General features: G+C 38.9%; 1 protein-coding gene across 1 annotated transcript; it reads left to right on the forward strand.

Moving 5' to 3' along the window:
• Window positions 1–6,898: 6,898 nt before the first annotated feature.
• On the forward strand, window positions 6,899–23,215 carry LOC112567505 (coiled-coil domain-containing protein 191-like). Its single transcript, XM_025244198.1, is given in 23 exon segments — window positions 6,899–7,078; window positions 8,084–8,122; window positions 9,488–9,626; window positions 10,054–10,272; window positions 10,453–10,635; window positions 10,638–10,726; window positions 11,157–11,275; window positions 11,580–11,618; window positions 11,876–11,879; window positions 13,177–13,367; window positions 14,030–14,258; window positions 14,504–14,547; window positions 14,643–14,680; window positions 14,683–14,783; window positions 15,091–15,322; window positions 16,733–16,922; window positions 17,248–17,333; window positions 17,604–17,686; window positions 18,133–18,234; window positions 19,235–19,413; window positions 19,743–19,860; window positions 20,178–20,332; window positions 21,391–23,215. Coding segments are annotated over 23 exon segments (2,832 nt in total). The 5' UTR covers window positions 6,899–7,000; the 3' UTR covers window positions 21,566–23,215.
• Window positions 23,216–24,039: the final 824 nt, after the last annotated feature.

Below are 24,039 nucleotides of genomic sequence, written 5' to 3' on the forward strand. Positions count from 1 at the left end.
CATGACGGTTGAAAAGGATAGCACTGTGCTGTATTGTCCTCTCCTTTCATCCTCGCCCTCTGTCGGTGGATCGAAGGGAGACAAATGGCTCGAAAGTAGAAACAAAGCAGAATATAGCGCGCGCGCGTGTGTGTGTGGGTGTGGTTGGGGTGGGTGGCTGTAAGCAAGAGCGAACACAAACACCTACGTGAAGCAAATACGCTTACATTTCAAATTTGGACAACCTCGGGAAAGAGAAAAACTGAAAGTTATGGACAGAGGGTGGAGGAGGCAGAGCTTCCACCCCCTTCACAATGGTCAGCAGCCTTTTTCTTGCATCACCCGCCCTTTCATCTTTGAATTCCTCCACAAAAAGTCACAGTGCTTTGACAGTCTCCCAAAAAAATGACACATCAAAGCCGGGTATCCCGGATCCTCGGGTAGAAAAGGTATTGATTGTCCTGCCAATGACATTTAACAGCTTGTGAAAATAAGAAGCAAACTTTAATGTTGACGATTATTTATTGTGCGCGATGTCCATGACAACCTCCGCACAAAGGAAGAGAGAGAGAGAGATTATGTGTGTGTGTGTGTGTGTGTGTTTGTATGTGCATGTGTCGGCTCGTGTGTGTGTGTGTGCACGCGTGCACATGTGTGTAGATAAAGACCTCGGTGGAATGCAGAAAAACAGAGGAGAGAAAATATTAAAATACAATGAGTGCAAAGTTCAGTGGCATTGTAAGTGACGTGACATACGTGTGACTCATTTCCATGAAGCTAGATGATCGTCATGGAGACATTTGTGGTCTTTCAGAACAAAATTAATAGATATGAAATTATCAGACTTATAGTCTCAACAGTCCGTTTTATGGATGATATTCTCTCAGTACTCTAGTATTAAATGTTACTTAATTATTAGGAAAACAAATTGTACTCCACAGGCCTTCCATGTCTATTCTCTGGAACGCTTACTTTCTCTCATAACAAAATTGTTGGAAATATTTTTCTTATAAAAAGCTCTTAGCTTTGAAACTTCGGTCTTTTGTGAGTGAGGCATTAAAAAGTTTGGGGACTAAGTTTTAGGGGTCTCATATCAAACTCTTTGAAGTAAACTACATATTTATACGGCCCCATTTTATGTGTTGGTCGATTCCTGGGTGTGAAAACTACCCGAGCAGTTAAGCACCATTAACTTCATCCTGGCGACACTGTAGATAATTTCACTGATCCACGAGCGACAACAACCTCGACAGAAAACCTGGCTGCCCGCTGTCGTGTGCACACCCAGTAGCAACTACCATTCATATTTCACACCCACCTGCAATGTACCCGAGTACATCAGGGTAGGCCTTACCCCTGACGAGAAAATTGAAGAGAAGAAGAAATACAATCAGTCGTTCGCGTGTTGTCACGTGCCTATTATTTGGGTGTCCTAATCCTGCGAAGGATCGATGGGTGATAATTAATGGATAACTGACCATTCTCATATAACATACGAATACCCAATTTATCCTTTAAATGGCGGTGGATGGAGTATTGGGTTCTGCCATTCACGTGTCGTGGCCCCTCTAGACACAGTAAAACCATTTACAGTTCACAGCCCCTAACGGGACCGTTGACTGTTTACGTTTTATGGAGATATGTATGCCAGGCACTTCATTATCTGCACAAGCACACACACGCACACACATTTTTCTTACGATGAAAAATTAAGATAAATGTTGTTTATTGCCAATGATGTTATACGTTTATATTGTCAACGGATCGTGCCTCCTAATGTACTGAGCCAACCTCTCCGATAAACTGAGACCATGCAGTCATATAGTAGGTATAGCTTCCTACACTTTGATAGACAGTCTATACGGTGGCTTCTGAAGCGTACAGACAGCTGACACGCTGACAGTTGGTGATGCAAACTGTCTATAGGCGACACACACAGATTACAAGCGACACGAACTGTCTACAGGCGACACACGCTGTCTATAAGCGACACACGCTGTCTATAGGCGACACACGCTGTCTATAGGCGACACACGCTGTCTATAGGCGACACACGCTGTCTTCAGGCGACACACGCTGTCTATAGGTGACACGAACTGTCTACAGGCGACACACGCTGTCTATAGGCGACACACGCTGGTCGGATAGAAGAAGACGAGGTTTCATTACAGTTACCTCCGGATGTTCAAAGAAGTGTATTGTGAAATCTGGAGTGCAGTCACAACACACAAACAGTTGTTCTCACGCCCAGTGCCGCTCCTCTATGAAGACACCATCTCGTGGATCTTCATTCTCAAAGTAAGCAAGGTAAAGTGGAGTGAAAGTAAGAGGAGAGGAAGGGGAGGGTGGTTACAGCCCTTGCCTTACACCGTGGCACCAACAAAAACCTACTGTTGAAACAACGGTCCACCTCTGCTTCTGTTTCTCACTCTCCACCTGCTCCACCTGCTGACCTTTGATCTTCAGAGCAGCACGTGCAAGCACACAGACGTTTGCTGTCACTCACATAACTAGCAACAGTGCTTGCACGTGATCAGCTTTGACAAGCAAAGACACGCATGTATGTAAATGTCCTCCATGCGGAAAGTTCCGGAACAAGGCCGTGTCTATCAGGCTACTCTTCCATCATGGAAATGTAGAAGCACACAGGTTTCCTGTGGACACAGTGTTTGTCTGTCTCTCTCGGGTTACAAGTCCCAGCAGGGCGCAGCGTCACAGTCCACAGCTCCAACCTTCTCTCTATCCGTGTCGGTCGCGGGGAACGTGCCAGGTTTTCAATCGCTCGTTTGTTTTGTCACAGAAGGCGACTCTCCAGACTTGATCAATCGCATGATCGATCATCTGAACGAAAATTTCAGACCGATCGTATTTTTTGTTGCGTGAACATTTTAGTGCTTACAGACCTAGGTCCCCTGCTGGACCACCATTTTGTTGTCATCAGGGGACTTGCGTGTTTCAAGGACCCTTAGAACTGTACCGACAGGGGCACAAGTTCCTGGCAGGGTCCCCCATGTCGGGCAGATCAAGGGGTAGAAATCAGATTAAGAGTGGTTCACGCTGCAGTGAGTTGGGCGATGGACTAACCATTTATACCTGTAAAAAGATAGTTATGGAAGCTGAAACTAGAGACAACCATCAAACGGTGACAGCAGAGAGGCAGACCAGGTAACTGGAGTCATAATGGCTGAGGACCAAAGCTGTAAGGACATTTCCAACCTGACAGCGGACCTACGTTTGTCTTTTTAAAAAAAGAACATTTCGATTGGTTTCTGGAATGTACGAACACTGAACTAAGCAGGAAAGTTAGAACGAGCCCCCCCCCCCCCCAAAAAAAAAAAAATGCGTCTATATCGACTTGATCTTCTTGGATGGACAAGGAATTGTGCTCATAATTGGGCTCATAACTTCTTTCATTTCGGAAAAAAAGTAGAAATATTTATCATAATTATTATCATTGTTACATCCCTTTTCAAGGTATGGCTGTTTACAATCGTTTATCTTACATTGGAGTTCATATTTACAACAGCTTGTGATTATGTTTTACATTCAGAGAGACGTATTGTCACGGACCAGTCCATGCCTCCGTGTTTTTCAGATTAATTTGACTCCTTTGTGACTTACAGACTGTAAGTGTATGGTGAATCCATGGGAGACTGGATGAGAACATTAGATGGCAAAGGGTTAACTGTGACACGAAGTATTTAGTGAACACGGTTCAGCAGTAGAGTTTGGCGGGAAGGAGGTTGTAATGCTACTCAGGACCGGGGTAGAGAGGGAGGAAGTGACCTGAGTCACGACATGTGAATGACCCGAGTTGAGATTAGAGCGTAGACCAGGGCAGGGGTCATCGACGAAGGATGCGGCGCGGCACTGACCCCTTGTGGAGTAACCTCGCCTAGACGAGGTGTGACATCTTTTTTGTTATTACTTATCGAATTGTAGTAGAACTCACTTAGGTTTCAAAGTTGTAAACACGAACATATGAGAGAAAGATGTGTGAAGTGGAAAATATGGTTTAAAATAGCAGTATGTATAGTGTCATTTCCAGTTACAGGTTTTAGTTCGTTGGGCTGAAAGAACTGGAGTCCTTCTGGATGAGGAAGAATCGCCTCCCCTTGATCGCCTTTGGTCCAGCACCCAGCAGCACGTGGGCTAGGAGCACCGTTAGTCCGTGACGTCACCGCAAAGTACCTTCTGTGACCCCGACACCGCCCGACGTCACAGCCAGTGTGTACGGCCTTCACGTGTGTGTTTGTGTTACTGGATTCTAGACACGGCCAGTGTGTACGGTCAGTGTGTGCGGCCTTCGCTTGTGGATATAATTAGTGGATTGTAGTTGGCTGGAGATGTGGAGGGCGACAGCCTTAAGAGGGACGATGAACTGTGAGTAACGTGCACGACGATTGCTAGAGCCGTTATGAGACAGATAATTGAACCGGAACATTAGAGCTGGAACCTTATTGCTAAACAGAAGGAGAGAGTGCGAGGAGTGTGTAATCTTCATACTTTGTACGATGTGACTATACTGAAACTGATCGTGGCGAGTGCCGCGTATGTAAACATTGCATCTATCGTTTAGATGATCGTCGCCTTTGGAACACTGTGCTGAGGCGAGTTTTTATTAATGAGTATTTGTGTTGCAGTCTGTAAAGACTGGTCCACTCGATAACGAGATGAAGATGATGTGGGCATCCTCAGGCAATCGCTTTGTTGTATTGAAAGAACGTGCATTGGTCTGGTGGAGTGTGTTGTTAAGCCACTTTGTACATTCACCTTCGATATCTCCCCCATCTACCTTCTCTCCATCTTCGCACTGACATTCAGAAAAAAAAAACATTCTAGAACTTTCTATTCTACTTTCCTCTTCAGCCCCGTAACATGCATTTAATAGGAAATATTGTTGTTAAAAGACCTTTTCATTGACAAAGGGACAAAGTTTTTGGCTAGCTATCCAGTTTGACAACTTTCTATTAAATTTCCCCCGGACTGATATTGCATGTTGAATTGCATGAAAGTCTGTTTGGCGTCCCTCCATCCACCTGCTTAACCCCAACATAAACCACAACCACGCAAACACAAAAAATGGCTTTAACACATAGAAATAAACTTTTCTTTTGGGTCGAACACGATTCAGATTTCATCTACATGTTTTCCTACTTCGCTGTGGATTTGTTTAGGTCTGTTCACCGTCCACAAATCTCCCCATGTCCTTTACTTTCTTGTCACAAGTTCACAAAGTTCACAAAAGTTCGCAAGTTATATATAGCACTTGATTTGTTCAGAGCGCTGTACATAAGTCATACACAACTAAATCATCAACAACCATGCATAAATGTTCGCAGACACACTCAGTTCAACAACATGCACTCACTCATACACAAGGCATACCACAGGCACTCTACTATGCACGCTCATGGTCAGGACAGGGTCACAGTCAGGTCACTGTTCTCAGAAGATGCTTGTTAGGCAGATGCTATACTGCTCACCAGCCGACACCAGGAACAGCTACTTGCACCAGTCTGCTTTGCTCGTGTCACCCGACACGCACATTTTCAAAACTATCACACACTGAAGGATGCATGTTCAGCCGTGATGGCCAGAGCAAGAACTGGCTTACAAACGTGAAGACATGGACTGGTACTCCTGTGCTCACCATCGCCAAAGACGGGTGTGAGTCACCAGTCATTGCCTCAATACCATTAAGCCCCAGCCATAATCATAATTATTGTCCCAAGTGAGATCACATCTTATCGTCCCAATATCGAAAGCCGAATAGTCCCAGGCCCTCTAAAGATGAATCGATCACTGAGGGCACAAGTCGTTAAACATGTCAAACAGCCATACGTTGTTCAAACGCTATCCACATGCAAAGAATAAAAACTGTCAATGAAAGTGTAGATTAAGCTTTTAATTGACAGAGAGGATATTTGTCACCTCCCCAGACTATAGTCTTTTGTGTCTGGGACGATTCTTCTTTCGGTGATGGCCGCTAATAAGACGATGTGGTCTTACTTGGGACGACAATTATAATTTATGGTCATGGCTGGGAGCCTGGGACGATTCGACTCAGGCGATGGGGCGAATGGGGTTTGAGGGCGAAGTGATCGGCCTCCGCGGGCTTTATCAGCTGCAGCATCCATCTATTTATGTCCCCGGCCAAACGACCGATATCAGGCAAGGGACAAATAAATTAACTGAAATTGTGTTGTTTTTGGAAGGGAAAGAGTTTCACTTGCAGACTATTACGCACTTTGGGGATGGGGGTACTACGGGGGAAGTGGAAGACGGTCCAGGCAAGGAGGGGAAGGGTTAGGGTAGGTGTAGGAATTAATACTACGTACTTGACGCCAAAGGTGTTGTTTACTGTTGCTGGTGCCCTCTTTCCCTGTTGTGATCTCGTGCTTTTGGTGTCCATGACGCCTGCCAAGTCCAAAGAGGTGGCGTAATGCACTTGCCTGATCTGTTCCATGCCTATATTCTAGACAGGAATTTACTTATAGGTCCTTGTTTCTGAAGCGTGTTCATTTAATTTTAATTAAGTTTTTTTTTTCCTTTCAATATAGTTTTGTCTTTACAAATCTGTATTTTTTTCGTTTGCCACCATCTTTACAATTTGTGTAGAGTTGTTTTTTTTAAGGGGGTAGGGGAGGCTAAGATTTTGACTTCATACATCATATATTTATTCTTAATTTACCTTATGCATATGTGATAGTTATTGATGGGTGAGTGCCCCAAATTAAATTCTTTCAAACATATTTTAAATTTATGATAGGTATTAATGCTAGCAGTCTTATTACTTCATTTGTTGCAAAGTTTATGGTTACTTAATTGTTTTGGTCAAACTAACTGTGCAGCATCCCCAACTGGCTCAATCTTCTGATACGGTCTTGTTCTTGTTTGGTTCAGTGGAATCACTGCAGGCTAGATTGACGTTGACTAATGGCGTCCCGAGTTACGCTTCTGGCCTAAACCGTTTATTCGTCAGTTACCTTTGAGGAATGAATTATCGCTATTACCAAGAATGGAAGACGATTATCACAAAGCTGGGTTATACAGATGGAAAAGACAAACAAAACCTCGGATACATTCCAGGGCTCAAGTTTGTATTTTGAGTTCAGCTTCAAACCAGTCTTGCTTGATTTCATTTAGCAACTTCCCATTAGAGTGCAACCCCTTTCTTTAAGAAGTTTTAAGTACTTTTACCAGTTCAGATTAAATCAGTAGTGACTTTTTTGTCAGTTTTATGTTTAAGTGTTTCATTGTACGAATTCAGGTGCTGGCAAATCACTTAACTACGATTTCTTACTTGGTCCACAAATAGATAACAAAATCTTGGTCTACTCACACCACTTACAAATAAGTAATATATATATATAGATATTTCTTCCTCTCCGGATTTTTTCAGAATTATCATTAGCATCGATTATTGATCATTTAAAACAGTTATTTAATACTTTTTATGCAGAAATGTGTTTATTCATGCTTCAAGAACGTTTTTAATAAACTAATGTCAATCGTGTTCCATTCACACCAATTGAAAATCCACACCTACTGTACCCGGTCATTACAAAGATGGAATGAAACGTGAATGGAATTTTACTTGTAAATTATGTCACTACTTTAAAATAGGCAGCAAAGATTAAGCAAACAACTGATCTTTTCCATTGCACTGCCAGGTGTTTTAGTAGTAGTGCAAAATTGGGACTAGAGTAGGCACAAGCTAATTATTAGTGTTCGACTCATTTATATCTCTCATTAAACATGCTATAAGTTGCATGATGTTGCATGCTCAATAAGTACAGACTACCTTTTCACAAATAAACTATGTGTCTATATTCCACATGCTGTCAAACTAATGCTTTGTATATGTTATTCTGGTCTAAGAATAAACATTATCTATTTATTAAAACAAACATTTAAAAAAATATGAATTACATTTAAAAGTGTCTTATATTTCCTTTAAGATCAATGTTATTTGGCAATTTAAGATGCCTTCAGTAGAGACCTGCTTAATACGTGCTACTGTCAAGTACAGTGTTGTTTGTAAAGCTAAATCTTATTTGTCTATCCCTGTTTGCTTGAAGGTCTCTTTGTTCTGTAACAGAAGGTGACAACTACAGATGATATTAAGCACTGGATTGAGGTATGCTATAAGAAAATTAAACAGCTTATGTAGTGTATGTATATAAGGCTATGTTTGAAACGTCATACAATGTGTAACCTTGGATTATGAGCACATTCCCAGAACAAATTATGCTCGTAATCCAAATCACTCATATATCAAAGAAAAATTTCCCATAAGAAATGATTGAAATGCAGACGATTCCTTCCACAATCCAAAAATATTTATTCACCTCTCCATGAATCACAACACCATGAATGCCACTTCTCTTCTTCTCATCCCCGGCTTGCCTTAAAATTTTCGTCTTTTTTCTGTTGACATACAGGGCAGTTTACTAACAAGGTCATTGTACAAGGCCTTTTCCTTCTCGTAGATAATTCTTGGTCAGAATGTCACCTGCTAGTTGCTTACTGTTTATTCACATGAGAAGCAACTTTTCAGACCAGGTTACACGTAATCCAAGGTTCCACTGTAAAGTGACTTAAATACAATGTAGGAAATTTGTAAAATTTGATCTTTTCATGTCAGTGTTTTATTTGTACTGGCTAGAATATCCCTTGGTCATTATTGTGTTGGTAGTTTATCTAATTTATCTAGATGGTGTTTATTTGTTGGCTACATTAGTGTTTCCCATAAACATACATAAAGTTCCTAATTATGTTAAGAAAATTTGTCTAGGAGTCTAAGTATACAAGCCAATTGGTGTCAGAGGTCTTAAAATATCAAAACATTAGTGTTGGGAGTCTAAAATCATAAAAGATCTTAGGTCAGAGATTTCATCTTTTAAGACTATATGTAATATACTAAGCTGTGCTTTTATTATTATTTTCAAATCTCATTGGCGCACTTTACATCATAAAAACCTGTCACTTATAAAGCAATTTCTTGACATTAGGGATCAAGACAAAAACAATATTAATGCATACATTAAACATTGAACTAATTTTTGTCTGTGAATGGTCCATAAATCATACAAACTGTGTATTATGGGAGTTATAGTTTTAGTCAAGGGTCTGAAAATCACCAATAGTTATTACTGTGAGTGTGAAAACCCACAACATTTTATTCTGGGAAATGCTGGGCTTTTCAATCTGGGATGGCCCTGTAGCCTTGTTACTGCTCTAGTCTTCATAGTAGAAGGTCATAATTCTAGTCTTGCATAGCCAGTAACTTAAAAAACCCTGATCTGGGTATTTGCAAATTACCACAGAAATAGATATCTGAGTTAGTTTAAGTACTGGTAGTCAATTTTTAAAGTGGCAAGTTATTTTATAAATTTTAGTCTTATCTTAGCATATCGCAAGTCTTCCATCTGGGTATATGTTGTATGAAGGATCATTCTTTATAAAACTGCATTTATAAAAAATGTTGTTTTCCAGAAGGTAGAAGCTGCATCAAATCTTGCTGCTGAGGCTGTGCTGGGAAGAGACAACATCATGCAATGTACCTGGGCGAGTGCGAGGTCAACAGGCTGTGCAGGAGATGTCAGATAATGCAAGAATACAGAATGAAGCTTATGAAGAAGGTATCGGTTCTGATATGTCAAGTTAAAGGTGGTTAAGAAAAGAAAAACACAACAAATATCAACTTGAAGATGATAAAAGGAAAAGTTGATTTAGTAAAGTGTTCATTCAAACCAACTAATCTAGATGATAAAAGTGGTAAAAAAGAGAGCTGCTTTAGTAAAGAAGTATCTAATCAAAATTTTGTAGTTAAAAATGGTTTTAAAAAGCTTCCAACAAGTGCATCTCTTAAAATTTCTCAATTTGAAGGTGGCCAAAAAAAAATTTTTTAAATGATTGAAACAGCTTCTGTGTACACAAAAATTGTGAAAAAGGCACTAAGAGTAAGGACGCATAACAGAAAAATGAATGTGATTTAAGAGAAATAAGAAAAAAATTCTTGACAGCTTCGTATGCTAGATAGCATCCTCATCCTTCTTTTTGTGACAGCTGAAGAATTGCTTCGGCAATGGATATCCGAAAAGGTCACTCATTCCAAAGATGGAGCTGAACCTGATGCTGATGTTGAAACTGATGACCCCTGGCGACAGCAGGAACTGGGCTCAAAGGCTAGACGAGAATGGAACAGCATGCTGAATGGGAATTTTGAGGAATTTAGTGGCATGGGGTTTGCATCAAATGGAAAAAGAGAAAGCAGCTTAGAAGCCGGTGGGTAGAACTGTTATAATGTGGTTTGTATATGTTTGTGGGCTTGGTTTAGCCTTCTTTTGCTTTATATTAGCATGTGTTGTCCAGAGCATGCTAGTCAGTCACATCTGTTTACTAAGCTCTGGTCAGTCTAAAATAAAAATTAAATGGCTATTCATGCTGTCTGTATGTTCCACTCAGATCCATTTGCTAACTTGTACAACATGGAGGAGGATGAGGCAGTGTCCACAGTGATTAAAACCATGCTTGAGAAAGAAGTGGTAAGGTCAGACTTCAAGAAGGACTTGGGATTTGAGTCTGATCAGAAGTTTCATGACCCTCGGTCCAAAATGGAACTTCGGCACCAACGTGTCCGAGAAAATCGGGAAAAAGGGAGCAAAAATTGGAAAAAAAGAAGAAAGAGGCAGAGGTTAGGAAACAAGCGCGACTAACAGCTCATCAGATTGTTTTGAAGGTAAGCCCAAGGTTCATAATAGACAACTGTTCTTCTGTGTTAGCTTCTTTGGTGTTCAAGAGTGGTATGTGGGCACTACTTGAGCTCAGAAATGGTTAACAAAGAGGTACCTGAATATCGCGGCACCTATGCTCCTCAAGGAGTAACAATGACTAAACTAAACCTGGATGTCACTGCATCCTGAGCCCAGGTAATGCTCTGGATTAACTGTTTTTGTATCAAATTATGAGCTTGAGTAACACTTGATATTAACACCAAGGAGGTTAACGTCTGACTGATTGCTGGAGACTGTTGTTTCTATGTCATCATCATCATCATCATCATTGTTTATTGTGGTGCTTTTATATTTATTTTGGACTTCCTGAATAAAACAGCCGAATAAGCACAAAAAAGAAATTTTAAGAAAAATATTTGCATCTGTGTTTTACAGGAGGAGAAGGATCGTTACCTCCGAGCCAAACAAGAGGAGCTGCAGATCCGTCAGCAAATGAATGCCATTCGCAAGGAAATGGCCGAGCAGCACAAAGCTCAAATGGAAGAGAAACTGAGGTAACTATCAAGCCATCTGCCACAAATATCACCTCATGTGGAAGCAAGAATCAAGTTGGTTGTTGTACCTGATGTGTTATTAAAAACAGAAATTCTGTTTTGTTTTGATGTATTTCAGTACATGCATCACGGTAGCAGTGGTTAACTTTTTACATTTCTGGGGCTCTTAGATAAGAAGTATATGTCTACATGTTAGCTGAATACAGTTAACAGTATGAAGTCCCAAAAGTCCAAATTTGTAAATTATCATTGATGATGGTGTTCATATACAACAAAAGCACCTTCTAGTGGTTTGCGTGTGCAGGCTGAAAATGAACAAGAAGTACTGGCTTATCAAGCTCAGGCTGAACTAGAGAGACAGCAAGCTCTAGAGAGGCAAGAAATGCTGAAACAGTGCAAGGAGAATGAACGCAAGTTGACTGAGATTGCACAGCAGGAACTGGCCATGGCCAAAGAAGCAGCGCTGAGGTTAAAGGTGATCTTTCTTTGTATTTCATTATTACAACCAACCTCTGTCTGGATTGACCAGTTTATAAATGCATTATTGGCAAGTTTTAATGTTGCGCTGTACCTCGTTTTATGTGAATCCTTTGGATTCAGGGCTGTATCTATGTATGTGTCCGTTTGTGCTATTTTAAAAAAGATATGAAATGAAAATTATTAGCATATTCCAAGCTAAATTTATAAATATACAGTGCCTTCAGCAACCTAAACATAGACCACACATTCAAATGTGCCACACTCAGTTTACTCCAAAATCAAGATAGCTAAAAGGATTTAAGTCCAATCATTTAAATAGGTAAACAGTTTTTAAATGGGTTACATCCATTAATACAGCAGCAGGAAACATTGATTTAAAAATTTGAATATTTTGGATTTTTTTCGTTTTAAAACAATGGCAACACAAGGCCATGTGTCAAGATAACTTGTGACATTTAAAAAAAAAATGGAGCCTTTTTCATACACTAATTTTTGGGGTTTTTTTCATCATAATGCGTACATTAATTTCTGCATGATATACAATCACTAGAATCTATTAGACATTGGAATGATTGTGCTTTATAAGTAACTTTTTAATAATAATGTGTATAGCATTTTTCCCACCAATAAAGGCGGGCTCAAAGTGCATACTAAAAAGAAAGAAAAACACACAAATATAATAAGAACGGAAAACAGTTGTAGAATCACTGTAGATGTGTTTTGGTGCCCTCTGAGATGGTAACGTCAACTTCATTACTGTTTTTATTCAGATGTTTCTTTTGATGGAACACATCCTAGGCACGACTAGAACCTTGTGTCCAATTTTTGGAAATGTCTGGAGAAACAAGAAAGTGATGTTTCATGATGGGTTGATTTACAATCAGATTATTTCTATTTACTTTGAACTTTAGTTATAATTTGGAAATTTACTTCTGTCTTTATTTTGTTTGATTTTTGCTTTAAAACCCTCGGATTTCTTGTGTTTGGGTATCAGTATGAGTGTTTATGATACAAAATATAAAGTGTTTGCATTTTTCTACTTCAATTCAACTTGGATATCCTTTAATTTGTAAGCTCAAAGGAAGTAAGGGTTCGTTTGATGTGACATTAAAAAAACGCCATTTAGACACACGGTACTTATGTGTGATTACTTAAATACTTAGATAATTCCTTCCAGCAGAAATTGCACTATAGTAATCATGGATCACACAAATAAAAATGTAACAGCCTACAAGTAGTTCTTTCTTTGCTCAAAGAGAAATAAATGTTGATGACAAAATCTTTTTCTTGATTAAAATTACAAAATAGCATCCCTTTACTAGTTGTCATTATCAGGGAGAAAATTATGATATAACCAGTGGTTTATTAAACTGTATTTTGCACTAAAGAATGAAAAGATTAATATTTAAATTCCTTTCTAGATGCTTCATAGGCATTTCTTGGCCTGGCACAACATTGTCATCCAACGACGCATGCAGCTTGGCAAAGCACGTGCTCTTGCTGACTGGAAACTGATGCTGCGTGTATGGAATGCCTGGAGGTCACTGGTGCGCTCTCAGCATCTTACACTGGAGACTGAACAGCATCAAAAGAATGTTGCAGAAGAAAATAGGTATGTGCAGCTGATTATTTGCTCTCATTAACGTTTTACAGCTTAGTGGTTTATTTGATTTTGCCCACTTTAGCAAGCTGTCAATTATTTAATCTCAACTCTTTTGCAGGTTGGTCCAGGTAAGTAGGGGGCTCCAGTGTTGTGGCTATAGTACACTTGATCTTGAAGCACAAGGCTGGCAGTTCAAAGCTTGCTTGGACCTATGACTAAAAATCTCTCCCTTGTCATGTACTTTGTGGATACCTGATTTACTGGGGAAAGCTCTCTCATCCCATCATTAGTCTCCAGACATGGTTTCCTAACATTTCTGCACTTTTTTAACAGCTCTATAAGTAATCAGTTTATCTTTGGATCTCATTCATAAATCTTTACCAAGATCTGAAGAACTGGCATTCCAAAATACTAAGAAAATGAATTAACAAAACACATGACAAGAAGGTAAAATAAGGTAACAATCTGCAGCCTTACTGTTTAAAAGGCAGCCAACTGCAAGTGGTTCATCATGGCTAGGCAGGTAATAAAGCATAGTCCAACTCTAATTACCGAAGCTAATTATATTTGCCCCTGTCTACGCTATCTCTTCAAAAAAACTAAGCAAAGCATGGTATATGATTAATTGTGCACCATAAGATAATCCACACAAAAGATCTTTGCTTTAACAGGAAGAATCTCATAGCAACACGGCACCACCACACAATCACGCTACACCGTCATTTCAACATGTGGCGAGAGTGGGTCATCAAGCAGCAGGACCAGAGAGCCTTGCAAAAGATGCAGCAAGAGACGCGAACCAAGATGCTCAACCTGCTGAAAGCTGTGACAGAGGTGGGGTTGGGATCAGCCCCTCCTTCTCACACTCCACCAAGGGAAAGGAATGGCACAGACAGCAAGGTTGGAGACATTGTGCATGCCACTGTCTACTTTTACATACATGTAGTATGTCAGTGTTATAGAAACTATGAAATAGGAAACTTCAGGACGTAAAAGAGGAAGCATGAACTCTTTTCAAAACCCATTTTAAGAAGTTGCTTTGGAACTTACAACAGTTTAGAGCGTAAAGGGTACTCATATGGAGTAAAACAAGAAAACAACAGTTCGATGTATGATTTAAGTTACTTGTTGTTATGTTTGGGCAGAAGAGTAGATCTGGTCCATCTACACACAGAAGTGGTTCAGAGAGGTGAGTACCCAAGAACCCAACATGTCTCCTCATAAAGACATGACCTCGCCAACACACAATATAGTGCACAGTGCTAGTGCTACCTCTGTTTCCAGCCAAGGGCATGCCATTCCAAGAGAAGCATGGCAGGTGACTAAAAGCATGTGAAACTGACCAAAGAGGAGATTAAAAACCTGAGCAGGAACCCCACTAACGAGCAGCAGTATGAAGAGGTTCCTCAGCATGATGACTTGAAGGTGAGAATTGGAGCTTTGGTTTGGGTCGACCTTAGATGAAACTCATGTTTATAGGCTGCTGTTGCTGTCATGAAATCTACTTATGTGCACTTCAACATCCTCTGTATATGTGTGGAGGTAATTGTGCTTGAAACTGGAACAATACGCCGTTTTACCCTAGCCATCACCGCTATTTGGGTTAACAACAATGCTGGCGTGTCCCTACACCTGTATGTTTGAAAAAAAGCAAAATAAAAAGATAAAACAAAATTTTTATTTAGCAAGAGGACATGCATGGACACATGTACCGAAAGATTGTGTTTCTCAGATCAGACGCAGGTTTGGTACCCAGCCATGGATGAACAAGCGGTATGTTGTCAACAACTTTGAGCACCGCTTTATGGCACAGCAAAAGCTACTTCATACCCAGCAAAGTGAGATCCGTGAGCAGCGACGCCTCCTTCAAGAACTGATGTCAGGGCAGCAGGTGCAGTCCCTTCAGACGAATTTGCGTGAGCAGCATGAGAGGAGTGGGGATGACCATGTTCAGGACATTGAAGGTACTTATATCATCATTGGGTCAGAGTAATCTTTGTCAGGTAATTCCTGTCCTGGGTAATTCCTGAAATGCTTATTGTCTAATTAATATATTTGTATTGAACTTAATCACTATTACAACAACCACCAAAAAAAAAACCTCTTTCTGTTATCATCACTTCCAACCAAATATTACATCATTTCACACCATTTTTTCACGGATAGGGAGATAGCCAAAGCAAGAAAAAACAACATCCAATACCTTGACGAGGCAAGGAATTAATCCAATGCCCAAAGCTCTTCTACTTAAAATTCGCTACAGTCTTTCTGCTTCGAAGACTGGTGTAGGAATAACCAAACTCAGTATTTTCTCCATACACCTGGGGCTCAGTGAACCTTTCGCTCACTTATGCACACTTTTTCTTAAAACGTCTTCACTTCCCGCATTCCGTCTAATGCACGGGTAAGGGCGATAATCCCTCTCTACCAACAGACAGAGGCGACAACCCCTTGTTCATAGCAGTGAAGTTCATTAGAAACAGTGGAATGTAGTCTACAGAGTTTATTAGTTATATTGTATTCAGAGTATATATCATAGTATGTTCATTGGGTACAGTGTGTTGAGAATTTATATATATATTCAGGGTATGTATATACAGACTTCATCTGTGAAACTGTAATAGAGGGAGTACAGTGTGCAGTATAGAATACAGAATTCACTAGTAATACTGTAATGTAACAATGTAATGAATTAATGGAACTCTCTCCTTTTCCAGATGCACCACCTACCCACTATTGAATCCTTTAAACGTGCACTGAGCACACACCTCTTCTGTAAACATTACTCATAACACCCTTTCCCACAATGCTAGTCCTTTTTCACACCCTTTTGCAATATCATGTTACTCTCAGCTCTTGTTCTTGTTATTAGGTTCCTCTTTGTGTTTTCTGTATTTGATTTTCTTCTTTGTTTAGTACGGTTGATGTTTCTTTTATAGCTCATATGTTATTTGTTTGCTTTCCTGTCCCTTGTATGCTGTTCATGTTTCTTTCTTGTTTTTTATCGCTAAGATCATGCTCCTTAGGAGTGTGAGTATGGGCTTTACAAATTTTGCATTTTTATTATTTATTATTATGTATACTGAGTTTGGCAGTCATTGTATCTTGAATACAATTTATAAACAAGTATTTCTTGAATAACTACCTTGAATGGTGAACACATTAATGAAGGCTTGATGACTACCTAATGTATGATGCAGACCAGTTACTCAAAGCTCAAAGGCAAAGTAGAATGCAGTCTGTCTTGTCAGTGTTGGCCTCAAATTTGAGATACCTGTTTTACTGTTTCACAGTTTCATGTTTCATTACATATTATTATGGATTACACATAACGCTAGTATTTATTTTTTAAAACATGTTTGCTTCTATAACAGAAGATTCCCCAGTGAAAGGATCAAGCAGTGCCAGAAGTGAGAAAAGGATGGCAGGCGGGGACGGTGCTAGCAAACAGATGACAATCGTCAGACAAGAGCTTAGCCCAGACACCTCAAGGACAGACAGGTCTGCCACAAGAGAATTCCCTCCCACTCACCAAGATGTGATAAGTAGAGGGAATACTTGCAGGTGTGGACTGTTGCCATAATGACATATTTGTGCAGTTTACAAAATGGCTTGTTACTGAGTTAATAAAAGGAACACAAGAATAGTATAATTAAATGTTTTTTACTCCTTTGCCCTTTTCCTTCTGTGTTACATATTTGTGAAGTGCTCACAATGGTTAGTTTAAGATAAGCACTGTTGTGTTGTTTTGTTTAAGATTCTGTTTTTTCTTTTCATTTGCCCTCTCTTCCTTATTGTCCTTCTCTACAGTTTTTTACAATTTTGTTCTCCACTCAGAATGTTAGCCACAGCTACCAGTTGCCCTTAACAAAAGTGCTGTTAATTACAGGTCAGAAGTTAGCACCTTCAGGAGTGACCACAGTAGCAGTGCAGTCAGCCAGAACCATGCAAATAAATATCTTCAAGTCCTTGAAAGTATGGAACTTTCATTGAATTTGTTGCTGTGTTATATATTCTACCAAAATTATAGCTTTCTCTTAAGTCATTACTCAAGGACAGTTGCTGCATAGCTTATTAAGTATGTGTTTTCTCAAGGAATGTAAACAAGCAGAATATTAAGTTATTTTTCAGCAAGAGTCTGAACAAGACAGATTTTAGGTGTCCAGTAAGTTTCAACACTGAGAAAAAGAAAGATTATCATGAACTGTTTTTGTTGTGTCTTTACCTATGTCTCCACAACAAAAGACATGGACAAGAGAGCAAAGGAGAGAGCACGAATGAAGGCAGAGAGGGACGAGAAACGTCGCAGAGCAGAAGAAGAGAGATTGGTGAGGGGATGGAGGAGCAATGGGGAATAGAAATATGATTGAGAAAAAAATTGATAATCAAATTTTGTCTGTCATAACGTCTGGGCTTAATGCCTAGAAACTTACACAGAATCCATGCATTCATGCATGTCTTCAGACATCTTTGACACTGATAGAAAAATTTACAAATTGCAATGATTAATGAAAATGATAAACATATAACACCTTTCTGTTTTTCTAAAGGATATGTTAAAAAAATACTCAGGAGGGTTTTTTAAAAACATTATTTAGAGCTCTCTTTGATGTAATTTACACCCATTTGTTTTTAATACAGGGAAATGCAAACTTGAGTCTCATTATTATCAATAGGGTGAAAAGATAAGATGACGATGATAAAGATTTCATACAGATCACAGCTAATGGAGATGAGGAAAAGTAAAGAACTGTTTCATCCACTGCATTTGCAGGAGCGCCTGAAGCAGGAAGAGGAGGATCATAAAAAGAAGGAGGAAGAAGAGAAAAGAGCAAGGGCTTTGGCGTACAAAGAGAAGAAGCGGCAGGAAAAACAGGTGACAACTTTCTCATTCTCCGCTGCTTGAGGAAAATGATGGAGCTAGTGGTTGGAAACTATTTACAAATCATGGCTTCACAAGTAACCATGCAGTTGTTTCTCCAGCATTTGTGTCATTCTCACCCGTTGCTGCCTTAGTCTCCCACACATGAGTCACTGGCTTGTTGTTTGCCATTTTCTTTTATCATCATCATTTATCTAGCTCTTGTCTTGTAGTGGTGAGCTTGTTTCCATCCATGCTGCTTGTCAGGTTGTTTTTATCAGAGCTCACTTTTTGTGCTGATTTTTTCTAGAAACTTGTCACAGATATATCTTTTATCAAACGTTTGATCAGGACACATGTTTCAAATGACCTACACATGCAAAGGAAAGATTGCAGTTTGTAGAGAGAATTTTAGTGTTCTAGAAACTTGTTTTATGGTAACATTTAATTTCTCCTACCTTCTCTACAATAGGATGTGAATCTCATTTTCACTAACCGCTAACTGGTTTCTGAGCTGCAGAAATTAATTCGCCCTGACACAATTATACATTTTATACTTGTAAATAATGAACTACTATTGCTGCAGATAAAGTATGAATTGTCTGAAGATTTGTTACCTTTCTTTATCATAGTGCTAGTCAGAATCTGCCATAGAAAAGGACTTCAGCTGTCACATATGCCTTCTTTCATGTTCTCCTTTTCCTGCCATCTTTGTCATGAAAGTGGTAGTCTATTTCAAGAAAATCAAACCTTCCTTTCACTCATTACTCTAGTAGTACAATAGAGGAAATTCCTGTTTGCAAATAGTATCTGAATCACTTGGGAACTATTTGCATATATGTTCACATTTCATTTTTTTTCAGGAATGTTTTTAAATGCTTAAACATGAGGTACAGTGTGTGGTCTATTTGTGGAAATGGCATTGCCACAATGCATTATGGGAGTTAGATGACTAGGGAATCCTCTGTACCTTAATGAGTAATGTTTGAAAATATGAATGTGTTTTCCTTTCCAGAAAGAGCAGGAAAGGCAAAATGAACTTCAGCGACAAATAGAACTGAATGTGAGGGCAGATGAGCACTACAGGAAGGCATTGATGAAGTTCTGGGTGTTAGTGCCCTTGAAGAAAATGGTTGAGATGGCACAGGAGAAGATGAAAGTGGCTGAACATCATCATAATCTATGCATGATGAGGTACCTGAGAACTGTCCTTCATGTGAGCAGTCATATGTGGCATCCTCACACAAATGTTCATTTGCCTAGCCATTCATTTCCACATGTGTGCATGCACACACACAGAGTTTTCCCATTCAGTCCCAAAATTTCTAAAAAAAAATTGGTACTAATTTATTGCATAGCACTCTTTATTTATTCTCATATTTGTTTCAAGATTGCATGTTTAAAAGTAATGTGGTGTCTAGAATGAGATTATACAAATATTACTCCAAATGGGCAACTTATCGAAGGAAGCTGCAGAGTGAAAGCCATCCTTGCACTTACTGATCTTGAGTATCTGCTGACAGGCTAACAGTCAAAGCTTGGAAAACATTCACAGATGAGGTCACAGCAGAGAAAAAAAGGCTTGCCGACGAGCTTTACGGCTACATCATTGTGCGGCATTGTTTCAAGAGCTGGAAGAGTGTAAGCATTATGACATGTTTAGCTGTTAACTCGCTGAATTGTCAGTTGATTGATAAATGTTTCATAATCCGCATGGGTTTGCTACTTTTATGAGAGTATCCTTGAAACATGCATGCACTTGCAAACACCATACACATTTAGACACATGTTCACATATTTCTCCTTAATTTTCTTTCTGAAATATTTTCCTGCTTCATTAATTTCAGTCAAAAAATGCCCTCCTATCTTTGGTGAACATTGAGGGTTTTATTAAACTCACAAATTTGCAACTCTTCTATCAAATTTTTATTTGAAATGCACCTTTATTGTGTTTCAAGTACAAATACCGAGCAATGTTCTTGGAACGACGAGCAGACAGATTCTATAGTGACTTAATTGTGCCTAAAGCTTTTGATGCATGGCGCCAGTTCACAAATGAAGAGAAGGAAAAGGGAGAGCAGCAGATGCAAAAGGCAGCAGAATTCTTTCCCTTGTGAGTAATTTAAATTTCGTTGTTTTTTACTTCACAGCAAAAAGTATTAACTCTCTAACAGCCATGGAATTTTTATAGTGTTAACCACAAAAGACCCCATACCATTTAGCCATTCATGTTCATCATGATGAAAATGCACACACTGTGGAAAATGCCCCGTATTTGTGTTGAGCTGCAGAGAGCTAAGGTGGAGCATCAACGAGCTGAGAGGTTTTAGTGTAGTTCTGGAGTTGACTTTCCATCAACAGATCTAAACACTGTCAAGTGTGCAGTCATCCACCTTGTTTATTCATCCAAAACTGAATTTCTCCGTTCTCACATCTTTTGTTAATCAAGTAGGAGCCTGTTTAGGACTTGCAACCACCTGTTGGGTTGAGATAAACTGTTTGCATTTCATAAATAGTAAAACTTTGGTTGGGGTCCATATGGACCCCAGTGGCCATTAGAGGGTTAATGCATTAAGTATGGGTGTATGATGAAAATGACCCATAGAATAGCTCATTCAATGCAGTGTATCAATGCAGAGCTATGAAAAGGTTCACATTCACAAGGAGAACTACAAGGGAAGTGTTAAAATGCACTTAGCAAGAATAAAAGATTTCTTATTGTTTTTCTGATGTTAATAGATTGTTGGTAAGAACATTACAAGAAATGTTATGGGAGTGATGCTGATGGCTAACTTGATAGCAAGTAATGCTATGTCTGTTGCTTTTCTTATAGAAAAACATAAATTTGTTCAATAAAACCAAAAGATTCCTCATTCTCTGATATTAATAGTTTGTTGCTAAGAACATTACTAGAAGTGATGGTTGCAGTTGATGTGGTCACTTCTAGTATTCTACTTAAAAGGTTAGGTTCAACGCATGGACTAGCATTAACAAGGAAGAGGGGAACCTGAAGAAAGAGGAAGGGGAGAAGAAGTCGATAAAGAGATGGTGGGAGAAATTCACAGACATAAATGTATCATTCATAATGCTCATTAGCTTTATCATTTTCCTTTTTATACATTTCGTAGAAAAAGAAGTGATTCACCATCAGAGCATAATTTTTTTATGTAGGCACCTGCAACGAAAAGTTTTCCGAGCCTGGCGGCGGTTCCCAAAGGAGTTGCAAAGAGAGGCGGAGCGAGAGAAGCTGCGAGCAGAAATGAGACGAAAAGTGGCTGTCTTGTTACCCGACTTTCAGCCTTTGCAGTCAGTCAACAACAGCACAGACTCTTTTAACTTTTCTTGATTTTTTAACTCCCCTAGAAACCACAAATTTTAAAAGTGTACAACTCTTAAAATGGTTATAATCTACTGACCAAGATTTATCTTTGCCACAAAATGTTTATGCACAAAAGATCTATATATGTTTGTGTGTGAGAGAGTGTGTGTGTGTGCTTGTAGATTTTAGCATAGTCAGATATGTTGGGGTGTGTGAGAGAGAGATAGTGTCTGTATGCCTGTAGAGTTTTGTATACTCAGATGTGGGGCAGTTGTCAGAAGTTTGAGCATGAAACAAGTTATTCACTATCATTGCAACTACTTTTACTTGAGTCTTGGAAGCATGTTAAGAGACTTTCTAAAGAGAAAAGTAACCATGAGGGTGGGGTGGATTGGTTAGCAAAATGGTTCAAGCAAGGGCATAGACTAGCTGCAGTGATACTTCTGTCAGACAGCATGCTTCCTGCTGTTGACCTTGACCTGTAGAAGACTAGGGAAGGAAAGGCAAAGATGTCTCATTCACAAATGCCCTGCTCTCAAGATTGGTGCACTCACATATGCCCTTAAGATGTCTGCAGTTTCAAATGCCCTTCCATTAAAAAACAAAGCATTTTGAGATTATGCATTTTTCCTCAGAATTATACATAATGACGTGAAAGCAGAAAACTGAATTAGCTGTGTGAAAGGCTAACCGGAGTGCAATATTTTTTCTTTATGCTCTGGTTTAGTTCATTTTAAAATAAGAATTCCCAAAATATGATTACATGATTATGCTTACTTTTTAAGATATAAGCTTTCAAACATCAGCATTCTCACCTGCCACTAGAAAAGCAGGAGAAATTAGAGAGCTCTGTTGGCTGTAAGTGGTATTTGTAACAGTGTGGCTCAGTAAATCTATTCTTGTCTTCAAGTCCAATGAAGAAACATTGATCAAAAATTGTGTTCAAGAAGCAATTTTTTTTTTTTTTTTTGCGCAGAAAATGAAACAGCTGATTTTGCATACAGCCCTACAGTTCTGAACTTTACTTAGAAGTTAAGGATGATCAGGCCCAAGCTTTGATTGAAGTTTAAAAAATTAAAATTTTTAAGTGATTTCAGACTGGTCTCCAGATCTAAATGTAATGGGCAATAATCAAGGTCATTGCAGTCTGTTTTGTATAATTATTAATTTGCTGTTACGAAGTGGGTGCATTTGACTTAATTTTTCCATGTGACTACTGATAGCAACTTTTATAAAACCATGAAAAATAATTTGATACATATTTATTGATGTAAAAACTTATTTCTCCTCATTTAGCTTCATGCAAATTTTACTATTTAGTCGCACGTTCCCATTTAAGATGTCAGGTGTTTTACCACTATCAGTTCTTTTTTAATTGTTTTGAGCTGCACATCAATGGTGCCTTAACACTGTTGTTTTTAGCATTGTGCTGGATAAGGTTTGTGATATGTTTGTGACTGTGTCACAATGTTACTTGTAGACCAGAACAGTGTAGAAAGCACCAATCTTGTGTATCTGGTGCTTGATCTTTAAACTTTTTATCTTATCATCAATCAAAGTTGGCTATATTGTTTTTGTATAGTTGACATGTTGTAGGAAGATCTCTTTGTTTTACTGAACACCTAAGACTTGTCTTTACTGTATAAGTCACTGGATAATAATTGCTTTTAAACTGTTGAGAGTGAATTCTTGAGTATGGTGTGGGGACAAAGTTCACATGGCAAATTTGAACAAAACAGAGAAGTGTATATACAGATCTCTGAACAAAGTTGATCCACTGGCATGTGTAGCCAGTATCTTAAGGAAATGACAATGAGTACAAATTCCATCAGAGAATTAAAAAGAACATTCAGCACATTATGACCTCATCTGTTTTACCAGGATTGTATCTTTCCTCATTAAATTCAGCTAATGCAGACAATACTATTTTTAGAAATACTGCATTTTCATCAGTTCCTGTTTTCTTGACAAATCAAGATGATTAAGAGAAAATTTAATATTCCTTGTGCCTCTTTATCATAAAATACTACTGGAATATGTTTCTCTGATACTTGATGCTCTATTTCCAGTAATTTTCACTGAGCTCTCAGGTCAGTCTTTATATTTTAAAAACTTTTTTTTTTCTGTGGACAACAATGGAAAGACAGATGCAGATTTCATGCTTTAGTTAGTACTGTGTAGGTACATTATTTAGTACCCCTTCAATCAGTTCCATGTCTGTGTTTTAATAAGTTTTTTAATAAGGTAAACTTTTTTTCAGTTAATGCTGGTAAGATTCTACAAGTTTTCCAGATATGTAGAATGCTCTCCCTTCTGAATAAGGCCATGTTACTTTTTCGACAGCTGTATCTTTTAAGACTGCTTATCTGCCAACATTAACTTTAAGCCTTTTGCAAAGTTGTTATTTCACCACATTGACTCTTGTTCTAGAAGTTAATTCATCTGCAAGCAATCCAGAGATATACATCCACATTTTTTCTTTGTAAGCATGCTTGAAACTT

The sequence above is a fragment of the Pomacea canaliculata genome, linkage group LG7 (genome assembly GCF_003073045.1).
Source record: "Pomacea canaliculata isolate SZHN2017 linkage group LG7, ASM307304v1, whole genome shotgun sequence".
Classification (NCBI taxonomy): domain Eukaryota; kingdom Metazoa; phylum Mollusca; class Gastropoda; order Architaenioglossa; family Ampullariidae; genus Pomacea; species Pomacea canaliculata.